General features: G+C 45.6%; 1 protein-coding gene across 1 annotated transcript in view; it reads right to left on the bottom strand.

Annotated features, from left to right (window-relative positions):
• Window positions 1-22,993, bottom strand: part of FCHSD1 (FCH and double SH3 domains 1) — a 309,094-nt gene that overhangs the window by 74,978 nt on the left and 211,123 nt on the right. Inside the window, exon 14 of the mRNA XM_086931360.1 lies at window positions 9,922-10,041. Coding sequence (XP_086787486.1) covers window positions 9,922-10,041 — 120 coding nt within the window. The remainder of the gene's footprint in view (window positions 1-9,921; window positions 10,042-22,993) is intronic.

Here is a 22,993-nt window from a genome sequence, read left to right as displayed (position 1 = left end):
TTTCCGTCTGTATTTATCCATATTTATTTTTGGGACATTTTTTCTGTATTTATCCACATTTATTTTTGCCACAAGAAAAATACGACGGTACAGCTAGTATTTTTCCACATTTATTTATTTAAAGTGACTCTGCACACATGCGCTTGGTTGTTATTGGTCAATACTATACATTCATCTGAAAACTTTGCCATTTGCAGAATGTCCCAAATATGCTCAAAAGTGCTATCACAAGCCAAATGTTTACATTTCTTTTCTCTAACTACACAGGGAGAGAATTGAGTTTTTCTTAGTTTTGTGGATATATTTGTATTAAAAAATAAAAATCTGTTTCACCAGTTTGCCAGAGTCAGACCTATTGACTTTGCCAGTGCTTGTATTCCTTCGACGTTATATGTTGCAGTAAATAGCTGGACTGCAAGTGAAGTGACAGAATCGTAGTCTGGCCAGGTGTGGTTATGAACTGTGGATGACAGATGCAGTCAGAAGGACATAGCCAGGTGTGATCTTGTTCACTTTCAATCCTGCCCAGCGCGTTCTGGGGATTGAGAACGTTGTGGTGAAAAATGGCTGCATTCTTCAGCAGCCAAGGATAATACATTCTTCAAATACCCTCTGATTCCCTGACGTCCTTGCTGCTGAAATAGCTCATACGGTTAAGCGCCGGCTGCTGAAATCTGCTGAAATCTATGTTCACACTGCTATTAAAGGATTCCTATTCTGACTGGTCCACTAAGCCTTTCATCTGTGTGACGTCGATACAAGCCATTGAGTTTAACAACAACGCATCTATTACAGTGCTGATGCCTGTATGTTATGCTATCTGCTGCCCCAGCTGGAGGTTGGTCTTATTGCCTGTGGACGAGGTGCTGCTTAGTATGGCACATGCCATGTGTGATCTTGTTGTCTGACTGCCACGTTTACATAGCTGCCAAGGTTTCAGACTGCTATGTGTGACAATGTGACAATTTTATAATTTCAGTGCAAATATGGGTGACATTTCATCGACTGAAATGAAGTCAGTCAACCCTAGGCTGGAAAAGGAAATCTAATAAATAATCAGTTTCTACCTAAGTTGCCATAAACTAATCATGACAAGACAAATAGGGAAATTCTGTACCTGAAATTGGTTCAGCTGTACAACTGCTGCAATTAATTGTAGAGCGCTTTGTACATCGTGCACAATTACTCGTAGACTATAGTGACCTACTGTCACAGGAGCACAAATGCCACCTTCTCATGTCAGATGATTCAGGAATAAATCAAACACTGTGAAAAAACAGGGGGGAAAAACTGTAATGGTGCTACCATGTGTGTCCAAACAGTCATTATAGGTTATTTCTAACCATGTTATAACTCATTATTGTGATCTTGTCACATAGGCGGCACATACCTTGAAAATGTAGATTAGGAATTGTTGCCTGTTGATCACTAGGCAAAGCGAAAGGCATGCATTAATCATTACCCACGCAAGGAAGCCGAAGTAAATAGAAAGAAGAAAGAATTTGCCTCAGTAATGATTAATTGTGCAGATAGTGGCTCAAACTAGCCGGACAGACATGTGTCTTAAATGACCTAATCCACGGAGACAGGCAGCAGAATCCTGTGTTCTGTGTCTACCGGCCACAGAACTAACTGTTTACATGTCAGACGGTACGTCCAAGATGCGTCCAAGAGGTGCAGCCGCTATAGATGACACTATTATTGTCTATTGTGTCGAAAACAGACTCTGCAACTATCGGATGGTCACTAATTTGGAATAGGCTTGATTCTAATAAGAAAGAGGTTGCATTGTAAATATAATATGACGAATGAGCTCTCGGACTCTGAAGCTGTGTCTTATCAAGGGCAAGCAGCGCATATGAGATAGTTATGTATGGGCAGGGAGACAGCGTGACTGCCGTCGGGGACTGCAAGGGTGCCAGGCAGACTGCCCGTGGTCGGCCCCCTTTCCCCGCTGCAATCACCAGCGCATTTTCTAATTAAGCCTACATTTCCAGGCATAAACTAGATGATGAGCGGAAGAAACAGAAAAGGATTGGTCCTTTTTTTTTGTTTAGAATGCAGCTCGCCTTAGTCCAAGTAGCTGTCTCAGGCTTTCCACGCCACAAACATCAGGGTGTTCATGGTGCCCCAGGGTTTAACGCCCTCTCTCCAAGACACTCCCCGCAGCGAGCTGCGTTTGTTCAGTCTCGCAACAATGGTGTGAATAGAGGCTCCTAATCGGACTCCGGCAGGGCCTCTTAGAAGGGGTGAAAGAACAACAGGACTCATCAAGAAGGAAATGGTCTTTAATAGACTTGTGAAATGCTTGGGTGCGGCTGGCTGCTCTGTGTGTGCTCGGGAATCTGTCTCAGCGCGGGCTGACACCTCTTAACCCACTAGTATTTACCCGTTTTTATATATAAATACAGATAAAGGAAAACTTGTTTTCCGTCTGTATTTATATGTAAAAATCAGTAAAAACGGAAAACCGGGAGCCCTAATTATGATCCACGGTATTGAAACCTGCACTTAGATCCAGGAGCAGAATGGTGGTGGATCCTCCCGTAACTGTAAGATGGTGCTATTGACGTGTTTCTCCACTGCTTTACCCAGAACCGGTAGTAGTGAGATGGGGCGGAAATTCCCCAGTACCGTGGGATCGAGTTGAGGTTTCTTGATCCATGGCTTCACAATGGCATGTTTCCACCTCTTAGGCGAGAGAAGGTCTGCCCTCGTAGGGAGGATGGAGTCCCTGCCCTGAAGTAAGATGTGAGGGGGGCAGGATTAAGTGGAGAGCCGGATTTAATGTTACTCAGAAGGAGTCTTGTGTGTTGTTTGATCAATACCGGGAAGGTACTGTTGTAAGTAGATTAGGTAGGTAGCAGGACACGTCTTCAGGTTATTAAGATAGATTTATTAAGTTATACAGCAGAAAACAGCAGAGCAGTAAACCTCACAGCTGACCAGACCATCAACTGCCAAGGCTGGAATCACCACATACCAGCAGAACACTCTTAGGTACTATGAGAGGTTGAGAAGATAGAAACACTAAGAAAGGACTAAAAACACCAAGTAGTCATATTGAAGTAAGTATAAATATACAACACATCTTCTCCCTTTACAGACAAAACACAAAAGAAAGACTCAAACACATAGTAAGAGTTAAAGCATGGAGAAACACGAAGAAGTAAACATATAACACATAGGAGGTCAGCGACCTCATGGACTTCCAGATAACGAAGGAAAAGAATCAGGATCAAGATGAGAATGATGATGAAGATCATGGTGACCACCTTCTCCCCTTCGATTGACAAAACATGAAGAGCCAGTCTACTCTCTACAATCCGTCATTGTGGCCAGCAAAAACGGAAATAGACAGTTTTCCTTTCTCCAATTAGTGTTTGTCCGTTGCAGCTTACTGCTCATTGTTGAAGATAGAACAGTTCTGGAAGAATGTTCCCGAAGACAAATTTAGAGCCAGTTCTCTTGCAGTCTTGCGGTCCAAAATAAAATTCTGGACCAGAAGTCTCGGTTTTGGTTCATTTCCTCGGGTTGAGGACCTCTGGTTGTAGTTCGGCCCTCAAAGTTACCTTAAAATTTTCCCTTTTGTGGACAAACTGTCTCAGTACTGAACTTGGTTCAAGTCGCAGAACAATTATCCCGGTTTAGAGAACCATCATGTAACCGTGGTACTGGCACTGTTGCCCATCACGAATCTCAGTAGTGAACTCTCCCGGTCCTGTGACACTCTTTGTCCACTCCCGGTCGTAATTCTGGAACATCCGTTGTCCGTTTCTAGATAGGTTAAACCTGTGTTCACTTTTTTTTCGCTCTGAGACCTTTGTCTCCTTACGGAACCTTTTTCACTTTTTTTCTATTTTCTCTGGGACCTTTGTCCCCACTGTGAACCTTTGTTCACTTCTTTTCTGGAACCTTTGTTTCCTTTAAAAACCTTTGTTCACTTTTCCTCTCTGGGACATTTGTCCCCTTTAACCTTTGTTCTCTCTTTTTTAGGTCTCGCCTGTTGCCGATGCGCATGCGCATCGAGCAAAGCGAGACTATTACGAGTTATCCACACTTTATCTGCACTGCAAGGAATCGTGGCGATTCCTTGCAGTGCCCGTGAGTTTTAAGGTCAATGCGCATGCGCATTAAGCTTATGCGCATGCGCATTGACCTTAAAAGTCACGGGCGCGTGCACGTCCGTCTTTGTTTACCCCTCCGCCCCCTCCCGCCGTGTCGCATTTCTCCTCCCCCTCCCCTCTCTTCCTTCCGTCGTGTCGCACCTCTCCCCTCTCCGCCCCCTCCCCTGCCCGCCCCCTCCCGCCGTGTCGCATTTCTCCTCCCCCTCCCCTCTCTTCCTTCCGTCCTGCCGTGTCGCACCTCGCCTGCACGTTTTCGGCAAGGAACTTTGCCAGCGCTTGTTTAGTTAATAGCAACAATGAGCGGTAAACATTTGTCTTTTCATCGCGTAGAAGGGCTTGGAAAGCATTAACTGTTTCTCCGTGAACTCCTGACATAATTAAATGGTAAATTATCTCTTTTAGCTATGCAAAGATGGAAATGTATTATTTGCATTAAAATGAACAAGACTCATTAAATGCAACGATGCCCATACTGAAAACATGAATGGCAACCTTTTAGCTTTGCCAACACTTGTTGCTGATGTGGAGAGGGGAAGCAGCACAAGTGTGAGAGAGCAAGAAAACACATGCACTCCCACGAACTGCTGAAAGAAAAATTAAAAGCAGTTCCCCAATTGTAAGCAGTGAAAAGATGCAATTAATCATATTGGACTCACTGTAAAACAGCTATGCTGCAGAGGAGGGACAAAGGCAAGAAGTAGAGCCATCGAGTAATAAGAAAGCATATGATATCAAGAAGAAAGGGAACCAATCATGAGCTATGGGATAATCGAAAGGCCACAAAATGATGTATTTCCAGTAGCACATCATTCATGTAACATCACTCCACATTACGTAGGACACTAAGCAAGTAGGTATCCAACACAACACAGTCTCATACAACAGAACGCATTGCAAGAGAAAATTGAAAATGGGCACCAAAACTGAAAAATATGCACTTAAGTGGTGACCAAGGCACACATATATACATTCTCCATCGTTGTCCATGTCCATTGCCCATCAGATATAAGGGTCTTGACACAGACCTTCAGTCTTACTGGTCAAGATCACTTTTCATTAAAGGAAACATATTCACTTAATAGATGCACATTCTCCCCTCTCTTCCTTCCGTCGTGTCGCACCTCTCCCCTCTCCGCCCCCTCCCCTGCCCGCCCCCTCCCGCCGTGTCGCATTTCTCCTCCCCCTCCCCTCTCTTCCTTCCGTCCTGCCGTGTCGCACCTCGCCTGCACGTTTTCGGCAAGGAACTTTGCCAGCGCTTGTTTAGTTAACGCTGCCGCATAAAATAAGGCCTTCCCTGCCGCATAATTCCAGAGGATCATATTTGTATATATAATTTAAACCAATACACGTTTCAGGTTTTGAACCCTGATTATAACACTATCTGGTACTAAATTTAAAGGCGCAGGCGAAACCGCATCTCTCTCCACTTCCCGTCCTCAGACCCAAAACAAACACATACCAGGGCGCCCGCGGCGCTCCTGCCTCTTAAAGGGGAGGCCTGGCCGTGACCTCACCCCGCTATCAGCAGGGAGCTTCAAGCGTGTCAGCGGCAGGCCTCGGCTGCTTAATATTTAACGGCCAAGCCTCGCCAGAGTGTGGTTTTCATTAGCACAGAAAGTCTGTCTGTGGATTACTTTCAAATAATTAACTTTTTCAAACTTGCGTATCTTTTGTAACTTCGGCGTATCCTGTAGTGTCTACAGGAACTTTATCTGCGCAAATAAAATTAGATGTTTATCTGTTCAGGCTCTTTGTATAGTCTCGCTTGGTGGAATACATAAATGAATAAATAAATAAATAAATCCTAATCTAGTGGCTGAATTGTGTATTATACCAGTGTGTTAGAATCCTGCTGTGATCACTTGGCTAAATTGTGTGATCCTCGGCATATCTCTGTGTCACGAATCTCTTTTCGCAAATGAGATCACTTTGAATGAGGGTGACAACAAAGTACTAAATAGGTCGGGCTTTTATAATGAGAGTGCCACGTTATTAACTTTGCCAATGCTTGTTAGTAAAGCTTTTTTATTTTTAAAAGGGGGGGAAGAAAGGGGGGAAGAATTAAATCCCTGTAGGAAAAGCAAACTCATACCATAAGGTACTTCAAAGCTGTATATTGGATTCATTATTTTCCGTCTTTATAAATGACTTTGTTTATTTTTCAAATTCTTTTCACTCAAGGAACTGTCAACAGAATTTAAAAGGAATAGGAAAGCATCGGGAACAATTGCCACAGCCACATTTTCTCTCCCCAGGCCTTAGAACTGAAGCAAATGCTCTTCCACTTGGTCCTCTGCAGTAGCCAAGGAAGCAGATTTATCACCTTCCAGGAGAAGAAAAATCTCCCTTTTCAGTCATTCTCAGTAAATCTTCGGCCCCAAACACCAGCTGAGTGCAGCAGCCAGACCCTTCCTCAGCGCCAATAAAGCCTTTGTGTGCCTGTACTGTCATGTAATATGTTTAACCTAGAGGGGTCTGGGCTATATTAACGTCCAAACTAGGCCACCATGTATTTTTTAAAGCTTGAATGAGCGTTTGATCTCGACTGGTGGACTGTGGGGAGAATGTCGTCACTTCACCTGAAAAGAAGACCCAGCTGCCTGGTTTAAAGGGGGGCGGGGGGGGGTCTGTCTTTATGATGCATTTACAAGATTAAACGTCCATGTGATGTGGCAAGTGCAGTAAAGTGATAACAAAACGTGACCAGGTCCTTTATTGTGAAAGTGAGTAAAATTAAGCAAGTCTCATAGGAAATATTATTTTCAAATTTGCATGGATTAGTATACCAAACGAAGCAGCAATATATGTCAAAATAAGACGTACATACAAAGTGACCTGGGCTGCACATCCTGGAAGTAGTGAGGCTCACTCACACTCACCCACACTCACCCTCACTCACCCTCACTCACCCTCACTCACCCTCACTCACCCTCACTCACCCTCACTCACCCTCACTCACCCACACTCACCCACACTCACCCTCACTCACCCTCACTCACCCTCACTCACCCTCACTCACCCTCACTCACCCTCACTCACCCTCACTCACTCACCCTCACTCACTCACCCTCAACACCTCACCCTCACTCACCCTCACTCACCCTCACTCACCCTCAACCCCTCACCCTCACTCACCCTCAACCCCTCACCCTCACTCACCCTCAACCCCTCACCCTCACTCACCCTCAATCCCTCACCCTCACTCACCCTCAACCCCTCACCCTCACTCACCCTCAATCCCTCACCCTCACTCACCCTCACTCACCCTCACTCACCCTCACTCACCCTCACTCACCCTCAACCCCTCACTCACCCTCAACCCCTCACTCACCCTCAACCCCTCACTCACCCTCAACCCCTCACTCACCCTCAACCCCTCACCCTCACTCACCCTCAACCCCTCACCCTCACTCACCCTCAACCCCTCACCCTCACTCACCCTCAACCCCTCACCCTCACTCACCCTCACCCTCAACCCCTCAGCCTCACCCTCACCCTCACTCACCCTCAACCCCTCACCCTCACTCACCCTCACTCACCCTCAACCTCATGCTAAAGATTTACAAAAAAAACCATTAACAATTCTAAAAGCACTAACTCTAATGCTGCGAGACCTATTGCATTTCTAATGCTTGTTTTCTCTGGGACCTTTGACCTCTTCTGGTCCTGGGGAATTCTTTGTTTTCCCTGAATTTGGATCAAACCCAATGTTCTCTGTCATGGTTCAAATTATTTTCCCAATGCACTTGTTTAATTTACTCCAGGTCAATATTTAAATTCTTAAGGTCAGTTTCCAAAGTATCCAACTGCATTTCTTTCCTTAAGGTTCAGAGCCTAAATGGTGGCCTCTCACTTTAAAACTATGTCTAATTTTTCCTTTCTGCGTCGCTAACTTTCAAGCTGTTCCTTGTGACACAGGAATACGATAAATCACACACTCCAAAAGTTGATGGTGGCTTCCTAACAGGCTTTGAAAATTATACTTCCGTTTTGTTCACAACCGTACTCTCAGCTATTACATTTCTTGAGAGTTTCCTTACATGTACTCAAGAACAACACCCTCAAACAAACCACAAGTGTGTATTCCCCATGTTCCAGTGTTAGATAACACTATGTAGAATCTGGTGAGAAGCTTCACTTTGGTTTGTTTTAAATATAACTCGTACTATCTACAAATAAAATGCTTCTAAGAACCACTAGATGTCACCCTTGTCACAACCTCACAGCTTTTTAACCGATGGATGTTTCACTGTAAAGAATAAGTCCGCTCTGTCCGCTCACTAGTCTCTGTGCACAAAGGACATTTTCCCCAAAATTCCACAAAGCGCCGACGGGCGCATTCTCTCTCAGAATAAGGCTCCAGTATTGTAAATACATGCAGACGCTTACCTTTAATTAAGACATGGAGTTGAGAGAAAGGCAGAGTCTAGCACAGCTTATTTGAATCACAGGCGCCACGGAAAGCATTTCGTCACACTATATTCACACCGCACAATCAGGAGGAATTGCTTTGAAATCTCACCACATTACCAAATACCTGAAGTGTAGGTGGGCCGGGTTGGTCTAAGCTAGAGGGTTGGCTTTTCCTAACAAAAGTGACTTGCCTCACTTCGGGGCCACCCGTAGGGCTCATGTGTAGGAAGGTAAATATATTTTCCATTTTGCTTTTGGAAAAAAGTGGCTAGCTCATTGCATCACTCCTTGGAGGAATGAAGCGTATGAGAGCCTTGTTCAATCGTGGTAAGCAACGTCACAATTTTAAATAGTTCTTGGGATAGTTGGAGGCCATATTAATCCTCTCCTCATACAATGTTGCCTGTGCTAACCTGATGTCATCATGATATTGTCTGATGCCTCTTTTGTATCCCAACCTAAGGTCTGGGGACAAGGGTTTCCTCCAGTTCCATTCGAGTTTCTTGCGATGTTAAGGTAAAGAAGGTGTAATCGGCAGCTCTTAGGGTGTTTGCTATGTGGATTTTGATGTCCTTTAGCAAAGAGAGACATGTTGTTGCTAGGTCAAACATGCAGACTTCATATTCCTTGTTTTTGCTTGATCCTTTCCATTATGAATAAAAAAGTAGAGTGAAATGAAAAGTTATGACTGCAGGAATATGCATACAGACCGTCACTAACTCTAAGTGAGATGTGAATATTTGTGAAACAATGTCATATAGTGAAATGAGCACAGAAGCAAATAATAAATAGTGATGTATGTGCGCATACGAGCTGTGACACAATTAGAGTAAGAGGTGGACCTTGGAAAGGTGAACAAGAGTTATCTTGACAAGACACATGCAAAATGGAACTTTGAATAACGACATATATGCCCAAGCAACTCTAAGAAAAAGAAATGTAAAAGTTGATGATGTAGTGAAGACTGAATGTGTGTGCACATAAGCGTTAAGAAAATGTGTGAGCTAAATAAGGTGTTCTCGAGTGAACAGAGCATGAGAAAGATGTGCCCATAAAAGGAATGTGAAAACAAGGAATGTGCATGGTAGAATATTGTGGAAAGGTGCAAGAAAAATATGTGTTCACCCAATCCATAAAGGAGGTGAAACAGTGCACAAGGGAGAAGAGCACATGCTAGATTAGTCAAATGGAGCAAATGAGACACGCACACAAAACTAAGGAAAGAAGGAGTGTGCTTAATAGGTAGGTCTGTGAAGCAGTGCAAAAGAGAGAAGTGCTCATACAAGGGCCACAACACACTGTAAGGAGAGATATAGCAAAGAGCATACACAATATGGAGAGGAATGCACAAAGGTTCACACAGCCAGGAGCTCAGGCTCACCTGGTAGCTGTAAAGCACATAGCAGGGTGATGGAAAGGAGCGAGAACTGCTGAGGCCGAGTCCGGAATCCTCGAAAATCTCAGCGCCATCATCGAAATCCTCAAATTCAAACTCTTCTATCTGAAAATAGCCAAAACAAGCTCATTAAAACATAGCATCAGAGACAAGGCACTCGTGCTCCTAGAAAACCGAAATCCTTTGTTGTTATTTCCATATCCTATTCACTCAAAAAGGAGCATGCACAGTGGTCTGTTGCTTCCTCTTTCTATAGTACAGACTAGAGAAAGACAGACTTGCATAATGCACTTACTGCAGACACTGACAGAAACACAGAATGTCAAAATAATTTACTTCCCTCTAACACTGGGGTTACAGCTTAATTTTCCAAATTTTGTTTGCTTTTCATACTCTTGTTTTCTAGCAGTTGGGTCCACTATCGATCGAAACATTTTGACCCGCTACCGTAGACATCAGTATTCAATCAACGCAGATCCCAGACAGATATGCACAAAAACCTGACTAGCTTAATATAGCCTCTATACATACCAGTCTTGCTAGATATGGTTTAAAATGAAAGCACGTTTCTATCTCTGAAATTGGACATTGATTTAGCAATGCACAAGAAAACACCTGGCATCAGCTACACAAAAATGAAGAGTCAGGTGCAAAGCTTTCAACCATTGTTTATATAGGGTATTGGGGACCTAGAAGATAAAGTAGCCAAGGGCGTGGCATAGTCAGTGAGATTGGGGGGTGTTAATCTTGAATCGCCCTCCGAAAAAATCAGTGTGCTGCAGTGTGGAGGTGTGAGATGATCAAGGCCTAGGGTGGACTGTTTCCAGAAGGAACACAGTCATGATTGATTTGCATTAGGTGGCCCTCTATGTAGAGTGATACAGTGGGTGAAAAACGGATGGGTTGGAATGATACTTTGAGGGATTGCCAGTGGTTAGGCTATTTGTAAGCATTCGTCTCATCACCTTTTGGGGGTTTGATGGCCAGTAGTATGCTTGGAGACCTGAGGCTGGCGCAGCTTTCCAAATATACTACTGCTAATGTCTGGGAAATACAGAAAGTAGTATGTTTACACCCATTGAAGTTGTACGTCTATGGTTGAAGATCTTTTACTTTTTTGGTACACGGCTCACTATATACATTTGAGATGCAGATCCAAAAAAACTTAACACGTTAAAGCTTATTAGTAAAATGAGAACAACAGAATAAACCCAAAGTCATAGCAGGCATACATCTTCCCCACAGACACAACTACTAATCCAGGAGTGCATTTGAGGAGTGTCACATGCCAAACACTCCTGCTGAAGCTGCACCCCTGCTTGTCCAACCTGGGACTGGTAGTCCTCCACGGGAATTCATGACCACGGTCGTGTACAATACAACAGACCAGGGATCACTTATTTTAAATGTATTTTCACCGTACGCACTTTTTTGTCTCTTTCTCAAGAACCCTTGATGGTAGAGTTGTTAAATCAGTGCATGTGGGCTCCATGTGTCTAGTATTCTCCTTTCACATATCATTTTATCCAATGACTGACGGCTCCCTACACTAATTCTGGGTTCCAAAATAGAGGGCAGAGTGCAGGCAAATTAATAGGCAAGCCAAACCAAGCCATGGTCTGGGTTGGCTCTAAAGGTCTGTGCCAGAGCCGTACCATGAAAACATTTGGCATATATGTATATATATTGTGTCTAATGTAAAAATGTGATACAATCTCTTCGAAATAAAAAAAAGTGTAGTTTTTTTTATAAGCGGAAACTTTTCACAGTACATCAGATTATCTCACTTCCTTTTACAGGCATTTGTTAAAAGTGATAATTCTTAGAAACATTCATGGCTCGCCAACAGAGACAATTACATTAGTCAAGCAGGAGGCAGATCATTAGTTATGTAAACCCTAAATATGCCCTAGAATCTCATTATAGATGGAGTGTTTTCAAGTCTATTAAATCAAATATAGGAGGTGCTTGTACAGCACACATCCCGAATTCAAGTCTTTAAAAGGGTGGTCACGTGTGACAGTAAAGAAAAAAAGGAGGTTCTTTGAAATAAAATATTTTCCTAGGATCACGCTGGGTAGCCGGTATTGATTCCAGGTTATCTGGTTTCATTTTTTTAAATACAGCCAGCAGATGAAAATATCTGTCTCCTTCACTCTTTCTCACCCTGCATTTACATCAAAGGTCACTGTTTTGTCTTTCATTCTTGGCTCACAGCGAAAGAAAAACTGACACAGAGATAGTCGACCCGACTCTGGCCCCCCGACCCAACTACCATTCCAAAAATGCATTTATTTGGGGGGGTGTCAAACCCCAAACAGCCCCCATAAAGCTACGCCAAGAAAATAGAAGACACAAAAAACATACACACAGAGAGAGGGACTGAGGTAAAAAAGAATAGGGAAAAATATACCCAGGAATACCCCAATGTATCCAACCAATTAAGCTACCACAATCAACTATCTGTCAACACGTCATCTGTTCTAATTTAGGCAATAAAGGATTGTCCCTAGATCTTAATGAGAGAAATCATCCCAACAGCTCCTTGCATAGTAAGATGTAGCAAAAATTGATCTATGCTTTTGCAAGGCTTTCTCAGGAGCTGCAAGCAAACCCAGATCTTCTACTCAGGCCTGGATTTTCACCTCATTTCCCACAAACATTAACACTGATTTATTTGGCACAAATAATGTTCTGACAAGAAAAACTATATAATACCTTGTAAACAGTGAGAAGAGATCACCTTGAAAATGCAGATGGTCAAGCCTTTTAGGTTGAGTCTAGAGTCAGCGCACATGCGCTGCTCGGCGAGACTTGTTGTAATAGAGTATGGAATAGAAGCCCTGCCCACTCTCCGCCCATATTTGTCATTGGCTGTGTCACTGTCCTTCGTAAATGCTGGCTTCTGATTCATAAATAGGCTTTTTAGTCCCTCCTTAGTACCGCCTTGTCTTCATTTGTAACGTCCCATGGCGACTGGCCCTTTTACTGCGGTTGTTACACAGTATGTGTCACTAAGTCTTGTAAGCACAAATGTATTGATTTGCCTCGGCTCGTGTACCAGCACAATGGCCGCTTCATGGATACAGCACTTTCATTGCTCGGTCAAATGCAGCATGTATAATGCCGTTTTATATTTTTTATTAGCGGCGCTGCTTTGTCTACAAGCGTGGGCCTTTATTTATAAATGGCGCCTCTTTCAATTTAGATTTAAGAAGCTGAGGTGAGTGCTGTGCTTCAATAGACGCTTTTGTTTCTGCACGGCACCGGAAAGCGAGTGCAGATATACAGCCCGGCCCCTCCCCCCTCCTATCTCCTCTTTCAAGGAGAAGTGTGCAACAAAAACAGAAAAGAAGTATTTGCAATGCAATAGGTCCCGCATTTACGCAAGTATAAGCTATTGGCATTATAAATGAAAAAGCCTTTTATTTGTGTTTTTTAAAACCAAAACATAAATAAAAGGCATTGTCATTTACAATGCCAATAGCTCAAACTCGTGTAAATGCGAGACTTATTGTATTGAATTGCTTGTTTTACTAGAGGCAGCCACTAGCCTGAGTCTCAAAAAACGAATCACCAAAAAATGATAACCTTATGCTAGTACCAAATCATAAGCACCAATTTACTAGCCTCCTTGTTACAACTCCATTAATGCCCTCTTCACACAAACTCCGCCTCTTAAAACACACACTTAAGAGCAGCACATCATAATAACTGCTTCTAGGTAAATCTCACAGTGTATTCTCATATACAGAAGAACAAGCATGGCATGAAATGCAAACCTATGAATTTCATCTTGAGGAAACATTCATGACTATATCTCAGTCTCATCAAACAGACCCCATATTATTAATGCTTTGATATCGTCTTCATTTCAGATTGACTTTGTGAGCTGCTGAATAAGAACAGCATATCCTACTTTCAAACACCTTAGGTGATAAGCAGAAAAAAAGAGCTTTAAGAAGCTGTGAATGGCTTTGGCTCTTCCTACAGAGTGACTCGTCTCTCATAATGAAAGCATTTGATAGACCAGGTTTTCCATGCTTCCACTGTAAAAGAGTGCTTGCTTTACACTTTGTTTTGTTGGCAAGCTTATGTTCAGCACAGTAGGTCTGCACTGGTTTTGGTGACAAGCCAATGAAGTCATTGGTCCGATGCCCTAGGTCAGTTATTATGAAAAGCTGCGACCAAGTGGTAGGTCTGACTTATTTATCCTAAAAAGCATTTAAAATCAATAGGCCTGTAACAGTGCATAGTTAATTCACCGTGGTAAAACCTGTACACAAGTATTTTCTTGCATGAAATTTCACAGATTATCGTAGGAGGAAAGGATTGTGCAGTTCGTTACCCTTTCTGACAAACCCTTGGGGTAGAAGATTTGCACTGTAAGAATTCCTGTCCGGCCCTCTTAGGAAGGAGTTCCATACTGTTGTGCCTAATGTAATTTTGTACATAAAACTGTATGACTGTATTCGGGTTCCTTTGTGGGAAAGCTTATGTTACATACAGTAGGCCTCAGTTGGTTATGATAATGGCCATAGGCCTCTTTAGTTCATTTGGGAAAGCTAAGACAGATGCCATATGTCTGATCGGTTTAATATGAAAAGTTACAGCAAAGGCAGTAGGTGTCCCTTATTTATTGTGAAAAGTAAATGTTAAATTCAATAGGTGTTTTAGAGTGTATTGTTATTATATTGTGGCAAAGCCTGTGAACAGGCATTTTTTTACATGTAATCTCAGCGAAAACCGTGGGAGCCAAGGATTCATGGTAGAAGGTTTGTACTGTGAGAATCCGTGTTAGGCCCACTTAGGAGAAGCTGTATAATCTGAAAATGAAAATTTTGTAAACAATTGTGATTGTACACATGTATGACTGATGGTTGCCTTATTGCAAAGCTTATGCCCACTACAGTAGGCCAGCACTGATTATGGGGTTGAGCCTACAGAGCTAATTAGCCCTATTGCTGTTCTCTTCATTACAAAAATATATGTCAAAGGGAGTAAAAGGGACATATTTCTAGTGAAAATAGATGATATAGACAAAAGGCCTTTACAAGTGGATTGTTATGACACTGTGCTAAGACCTGTAGACAGAAATATATTTTCATACATGAAATATGATAAATTAATGTAGTAGGCAAGGGTTTCATTTCTTTTTGTGATTGTCGCATAATAAGCTCAGGGAGCAGATGTTTTGCATTTGAGAATCCTTGTTAGTCCCCATATGAAGGGTTTAATATACTTTTGCCAACTGTAATTTTCTATGTTTGAAATTTTATGACTAGCATTTAGTGGTGTATTAAGTAAAGTACATTTTAGATCCCATCTGACTGCTTTAGCAGTCTGCCAAGCTGCTGTAAAACAAAACAAAATCATAAAAATACATGTATACATACACAAGCATAGAGGGACTTTGTGGCAACCATCTTCAGCCATTGGTATGTTTAAGTGTCATTCACATTCTGTTTCCACCCATTACAACATACAGCATGGACCAACGGCTCATCTCGCTTCAGCCATTGGTTTTCTTGCTATCTTAGTGACAGCATTGTGTCTGATCATATGAGCACATCAGTATGAAACTGAGTTGGATTCAGTGCCAAGGCTTGTGCACAAACATATTTAGTTTTGCATTTCTCCTTTTACAGGTTCCTATTTTTATTGCCTGTACTTTTTTTTTTTCAAAACCGTGTTTATTAAGAGTTCAATCAAGATTCAGGACAGCCCTCCACAGTCAGGAGGAGACTGTCAACAACACAGACAGATAAAGGCACGGTAGTGAACTCAGAGTTTTATGGAAACAAAAGGGGCACGCCCCTAATCCCCCCAACCCACCCATCCCCAACAGCATCCCCCAACACCCTTTCCAACTACCCACCCCTTATCCCACCCTAACCCAGTGCACGTGATCGCTAGTCAGCAACAGGAGACGGAAGCAATGTCAGAGTTGGCTAATAGCCTAGGGCCCGGGGTCCACATCAAGGGCCAGTACATCATCAACGTCAGCTGGGGGATCGAGGTCCAGACCCCTGTAGTCTGCCCACCGCTTCCAGATCTTATAGTGTTTCCGGGGGCACCCCCTGGCCTCAAACACGGGTAATTCTAAACCCATCAGATAGTCTAAACCTGCCTTCCACGCACTCAGGGGGGGGGCACGTTCGCACTTCCATGCCTGGGCCAGGTCACGCTTAGCCACCACTAGTCCCAACAGCAGTAGGTGGCGCTTGTAAATGTTACCCCCAACATTTTCCAGAATATGAAGGAGACCCAGCCTAGGGGTACGGGGAACGTCCCACCCCAGTACTTCCGACAGGCAGTCCCACACACCCGCCCAGAATCGGGTCAGCCTCTCACAGGACCATACGGTATGGAAAAGCGTCCCCCTCTCAGCACCACACCTCAGACATTCAGGGGCAGCTATGAGGCCCGCACGCCACAGCCGCTCCCTAGTATAATAGGCCCTATGGAGGTATTTAAATTGAATGAACCGAAGACGGACGGCTATAGCTGCGCTCCGAGGGGATTCGAGGGCCTCCCGCCAATCGTCGTCATCCAAGGGGCCGATATCATTCTCCCAGGAGGCCTTCAAAGTCGAGAGGGAGGGGGAGCAGTTGACGACCAGGGAGCGGTATATCTGAGAGACTTTCTTGTCGTCCAGGTCGCCCATAAACAGTTTAGCCTCAATAGGACTAAAGTCGGGGAGCTGTTCCAACCCCACCAGGCTGGGGCCAAGGGCATGGCGGAACTGAAGATAGCGAAAGAATTGGGACCTGGACAAATTATACTCGGAGCTAAGGTCCTGGAAGGACTTAAGTGTGGTTCCGTTGAGAACATTACCGAGGGACGAAATCCCGATCGCGTCCCAGCCGCCGAACCCGGACAAAGAGGCCAGCTCTGGTAGTAGACCGTTATGCCACAGCGGCGTCTCGGCCGTCAGCCTGCCCCACCACCCCATACGGCGCAGAGCCTGCCGCCAGATCGCGAAGACCACCTGGGTGACCCTTGGCAAAGCCCTCCTCCGCCTGGCCGAGTACAGCAGAGTGTGGAGAGTGGCACCGCCCATCAAGGAGGGTTCCAGTGCATAGGCCGGATCGCTACGATCCCCATACCACCACTCGTTGAGCACTAGAAGGTGGGAGGCCTGGTAGTACGATAGCAGGTCCGCGGACGCCAAGCCGCCACAGTAGGTAGAGAGGAAGCAGGTACGCAGTGCCACCCTAGAGGCACCCCCGGCCCACAGAAATCTGCCCAGCACCGAGTTGACACCACGAAACCACTGCGGGTCTATTTTATACGGGTGATTCTGTAGTTGGTAGAGGAGCCGAGGCAGGGCCACCATTTTGAAAATAGCCGACCGGCCATAGATATTGAGGGGCATACGCGTCCAGGTCTTAACGTCAACCTGGACCCTGTCCCACACCGGCTGGATGTTACGATCCCATGCCACGGCAGGCGAGGCCGAGAGGTAAATGCCCAGGTACTTCATGCCATCGACCGCTACCTGAAGAGACGCAGCCCACTGGCAACTCACCGAGGCACCCCCCAGAATCCACAGGGTTGACTTGCGAGGGTTAAGAAAGAGCCCCGACGCCTGGCCGAACTCCCGCATTATGTCGAGAACCCGAGGCCCTGTACGGTGTAAGTCGGTCATGAAGAAGAGCACGTCGTCCGCATATAGGGCAATGCGGTCCGAGTGGCCCGACCCCCACACAAAGCCCCGATAGAGCGCGTCCTGGCGCACTCGGGCGGCCATAGGTTCCATGGCCAGCGCGAAGAGGTACGGGGAGAGGGGGCACCCCTGACGAGTGCCCCTGGCCACGGGGAATCGCGCGGAAATCGCCCCAGAGACGCGCACAGAAGCGGTGATATCGGTATAGAGTAGCTTTACATAAGAGACGAAAACCGGACCCAGGTTCAGTAGTGGCAGGAGGGTAAGGAGGTAGGTCCAGCTGACCGAGTCAAAGGCACTATCTATGTCAGCCAATAACAGCGCCGCCTGGTCCCCAGTCGTCCCGATCGCGTCAATCGCCGCCTGCGCCCGCCGAATGTTGTGTCGCGTCGCCCGGTGCGGCATGAATCCCGCCTGATCCGGGTGGACAAGGGCCGAAATGTGGGGAAGCAGGCGATTCGCAAGCGCCTTGGCCAGGAGTTTGGCTTCAAAATTAATAAGGGAGATGGGGCGGTAGGACTCGTGGCGCTCGGGGGTCTGCCCGGCTTTTGAAACACCACAATCTCGGCGTGACGCCAGTCCGGGGGGAGGCTACCCCGCTCCCGAGCCAGTTCCAGAGCCCGCCTGTAATGCGGCCCAAGCTGCAGGTGGAATTTCCGGTAGAATTCACTGGGGAACCCACTAGGCCCAGGTGCTTTACCCGCATTGAGTTGACCCAGCGCGTCACCCAATTCCTCAGCTGTCAGGGGGAGATCTAGGGCATCGCGGACCTCATCAGGTACCGCTTGTGGGCGGACCGCCGCGAGGTAAGCCTCAATGCCATCGGGGGAGAGGCTCTCACGAGGGGCATACTGACGCTCGTAGTAGCGTGCGAAGCTCGCAGCAAGGATCGAAGGGTCTGTCATCGCTACCCCCGCGCCGTCGACCAGCCCCGGTAAAGTGATCGGCTGAAAGGTCTGCTGACACAACCGGTGGAGCATGGTGCAGGACTTGTCGCCCCACTGGTACACCCTACTACGCGTAGCCAGCCACGCCTGACGGGCCTCATCCAACAATACCGAGGAGTAAGACTGTTGTGCCTGTAAAAGCAGCCGTAGCGTCACATCATTGGCCGCCTCCCTGTGTCGTGCCTCCCGCCTTTCCACACTCTCCGCCGCAGTGGCAATACTTTCTTGTCGGGTCCGGCGAGCAGAAGCGCACCAGGCAATATCGACAGCCCTTAGGGCGGGTTTCATGGCCTCCCACACTGTCACTGCATCAACCTCCTCCGTTAGATTGTCCCGCCAATAGTGGGCGATCGCACTGCGCAAATGCCGAGAATAGCCCGGTTGCTGCAGGTGCCACGTAGACATCCGCCACCTGAATGGTTGGCGCGCCTTGCAAAGGTCAATTTGAACCGCCACAGGGGAGTGGTCGGACAGCCCGCGAGGCCGGATCGCCGCCCCCTTTACTCTATCAAGGAAGGTCCCCGGTACAAATACACAGTCTAAGCGTGAAAGGGAGCCATGCACAGCAGACACATAGGTGTATTCTCGTCTCTCTGCATGAAGGTGTCTCCACACATCCACCCATCCAAGGCCATCAATCATTGCACTCAGCTTCGTAGGCGAGGCCGCAGCCGCGACCCCCGGCCTCCTCTGCCTGTCCAGAGCCACATCCAACACATCGTTCCAGTCGCCACCAATTACTGCCAAAGAACGGGGAAGTTCGGCCCACAGGGTAAACAGTCGCTCCGCAAGGGCCCACTGCAGCGGGGGAGGGGCATACACACTACCAAGGATTACGGGCTCCACACCAATCTTCCCCTGCACAAACACAAACCGGCCCTGCGGATCGAGCCACTGACGCTCATGGGTATAGGCTAGTCGTTTATGAACCAGAATGGCCACCCCCCTCGAGCCCCTGGCAAACCCTGCATGAAACACCTGGTGGAAGCCAAACCTCTGCAGGCTCAGAGCCTTCGTACCCAGCATGTGCGTTTCCTGGAGGAGGAGCATGTCAGCCAGGTCCCTTTTTGCCCAGCGAAGCACAGCCCCCCGTTTGATCTTGTCCAGGAGCCCCCGGACATTCCAGCTCAATACACGCATGAGAGCAGTAGATGGCACAAGTCGTGGGGCGTCAGCCATTGTCCCAATGGGTCCGTGTCCACAATTCCCGCACCCCAACCCAGACTCCCAGCCCTCCAGCCGCCGACAGCATACGAAACACGTGCACCCCACAGAAAACATTCCCAACCCCCGCTACCCCACTAATCCCAACCCAACCCACCAGCAACCAAACACCCCAGAACCCCCCTCCCCCACCCCAATACCTCAATAAACAATGAAGCATCTGTCGCGGTATACGGTACTTCAGACCCAAAACACAGCGTCTAAAGCCAGTCATACCAATGGATCCCAACTAGACCCCCCTTAAAACCAACCAGGCACACTCCCAGAACCACCCCCCAACCCCATCCGGAGGAGGCAGCCCATAAAGTGCACCCCGAACCCACTCCAAGGAAACAGCAACATCAGTAGTAAGGCACCACGAACCCAGGGGTGTCAGACCGCAAGCGTCCACATCCCCGCCAGGAAAGGAGTCAATACTGCACCAGTCACCGGCTGCTCCATCGGCCAGAGTTCAGCAGCCACGGGGTAGGGACATCGATGAGAGGCCACCAGCCGGTAGCCCCGGCCTGCGACAATCCGGAGTCTTCGCCAGGCTAATCTGTGTCAGGTTGTGTGTCCCCCAGCAAGGGATCCCGGGACAGGGACCTCCGTCGGGAGCGGGATTTGCGATGGCGTTTCCCCTTGACAGGCGGGTCGCTCTGGTCCTGCGAGGAGCCACGTGGCGACCCGGAGTGCAACCCCGGCTGGACGTGCGGGCGAATCCTTTGCCTGTACTTTTTAAAGTTTTTTTAATGTGTATGGTTTTGCTTCTTTTTCCCAAGATAATTAAACTGGGCCGCTCATTTACTGCTAATTTTATCTGCAGTTCTCCTCATCCTGCCTGACCACTGCTTCTAAACCAGTTGCTACACTGAAAGGTATGATCCATAGTGTTTCATTGTTTTGCCATTCCAAGATGATTGCAACGTTTAGAAGCAACACATCAGCTATCTTGGGTTGGTGAAGCAATTAATAACTATACATAATACCGTTCCAAGCTATCTGCTCAATCCTATGTTGAATTCTTACTTATTCTCAACTACAAGTACATACCCACAAGTATTATGCTGCAACAAAGTTAATTTTTTCTGCTTTTAATCCATTTGTTTATCTTTTTAATTCTCGAGTTTACGTGTGTGTTTTATGAGAGGATGACGGTAAGAATGAGTCAATGGTTGGAAGAATGGACGCAGGAGTACGAGAACGACTGGCAGAAGGCAGGTATGATGGGGTATCTCACAAGTCACTAAGAGGCACTTTCAGTTATAAGCCATACCTATTGGCATTTTCAGCAACTGTTAATAAGGTGAGGCTGGGCATGGCACATTCTATCAAACATTAAACACCAGGGTCAGTGCTGCAGGCAATTAACTAGTAGTTTTGCAGCATGATCAGTTACAGACTCAATAGAGAATCTTTATGACACAGAATCCCAGGGAGTAATGTTCATGTGAGGTACGGACAAAGGTTATACTGCTGCGTTACATATTGATGCGAGTCTTAAGAAGTCTTTGATTGAAGAAGTAGCTGTCTCCACTTTTGTGCAATGTGCTCTTGGCATGTTTAGAAAGTTTATGTTATTTAGCTGATAACATAGCCATATTTACTCAACAGATCATCATGCTCTTGAAAAGACTAAGAGCAACAAATTATTCACAAATGGGTCTGTATAAGCGCGTGTCCATGCAGTTCCCTGAAACACTTTGGACACAAAGTGAAAGCAGACAACTGTCTGCAGGCGAATGGGGTCTGGGAAAGCGCAGTGTTAAATAATTTTTCGATGTGAAAGTGTTAGAACCTAAAGTCATGGCAGTGCCGATGCCGAACCAATTCATATTTTTTTTTTCTCGCAGGAGTTATACGAACTCCTGCGGCTCTTTTTAAAAAAACAGCCACTAAATTCTCCAAAACAGCCCCTTGACTTTGCCCACTAACCAACCAGCAGTACTTAATTTGAGTTGGTGGTTGCAGGTGGGGTTCACAGGCACTCACTTTTGGGGACTGGCACTTATTTATCCTCAACAGACTTTGATCCAGAGAAAGAGAAAGCAAAAAGCAAAAGGGGAAAAGAATGACGAAGAGTAAGATGGAAAACAGTGATGAAGGGTGAGCAGTAATGAAAAAGATAAAGAGGCAGGGAGAGTTTACTAGTAGATTAAAGAACCACGAGGTGGAATCAAGACTACGCAGCCTTGGTATTTGGCACTCTACCTTAAACAGCACCAACTAGGGACATCTGAGCAAAGCTTTGCACTCCAGCACTATTCTTTTACAAAGCAATCACAACAGACATATGTAGCTCAGTCGTATTCTTAACCTGTCACTGAGTAATAAAGAGAATACACTAAACCACCATTATGAGCAATAATGTAATCATGTACACTGTCAGAGACCATAATATTGGCACCTGTGAAGTTATACTAATAAATGACTGTATAATCTTCAAAGACTGATTTTCCATCAAATGCTGTGTCAAATAAAGGCCCCTAAACATGTTGTACTGTGTAAGCACCAAATAAAGCTTTATGACATTTACTGTAAAAGTCATTCTATGAAACAAAATACCATGCGGAAATTGGACAAATTTCCTCATGTTATTCCCCAATCCCATTATTCACAAGGTAGCATGCCAATCATTCATTCACTTTGTCCTTTCCCTTTTCTTTTCTGTGTTGCTTCACCATTCGGGTTCAAATCTTATTCACTTTCATGTATTGTCCTACAACCTATATTCGATTGGTTGAGATTAATGTGTGATTAGTTCACATTTGTTGTGTTGTAGATTCCCAAGGAGGACACACCAGACCTTATACAGCTATTGTGTGATGGAATTCATCCCCTGAAGAAGGGCTATAAACCCGAAATGGATTGGGATTGTCTCTGCTTATATACTATAGACAGGGATTGCTATATGTTACGGACTGTACACATATGAAATTCATTGAATCAACTTGTTTCTTTCTTATTATGATGTGAATTCTTATATTTTTCATATTATAACATTCTGTTTTGTATGGAATCAACTACACTATGTAGTTTACTACATTGTTGAAACTAATATTGATTATTTTTATTGAATACAGTATACTTGAACAGAAAATTCTGTGTGTAATCTATTGAAGACATTTTTGTCCTTAGCTACGCTCCGTGTAGACTATGGTTTCCCATAGCCTCCTTTTTGTTGTATGCTTATTGTGAGGGATAAGGGCTGCACCCTCCACCAAAGTGGATGCACACA

The sequence above is a fragment of the Lissotriton vulgaris genome, chromosome 7, assembly GCF_964263255.1.
Source record: "Lissotriton vulgaris chromosome 7, aLisVul1.2, whole genome shotgun sequence".
Taxonomy (NCBI): Eukaryota; Metazoa; Chordata; class Amphibia; order Caudata; family Salamandridae; genus Lissotriton; species Lissotriton vulgaris.
Note: the sequence above shows the minus strand (reverse complement) of the source record. Positions and strands in the feature narration are given on the sequence as shown.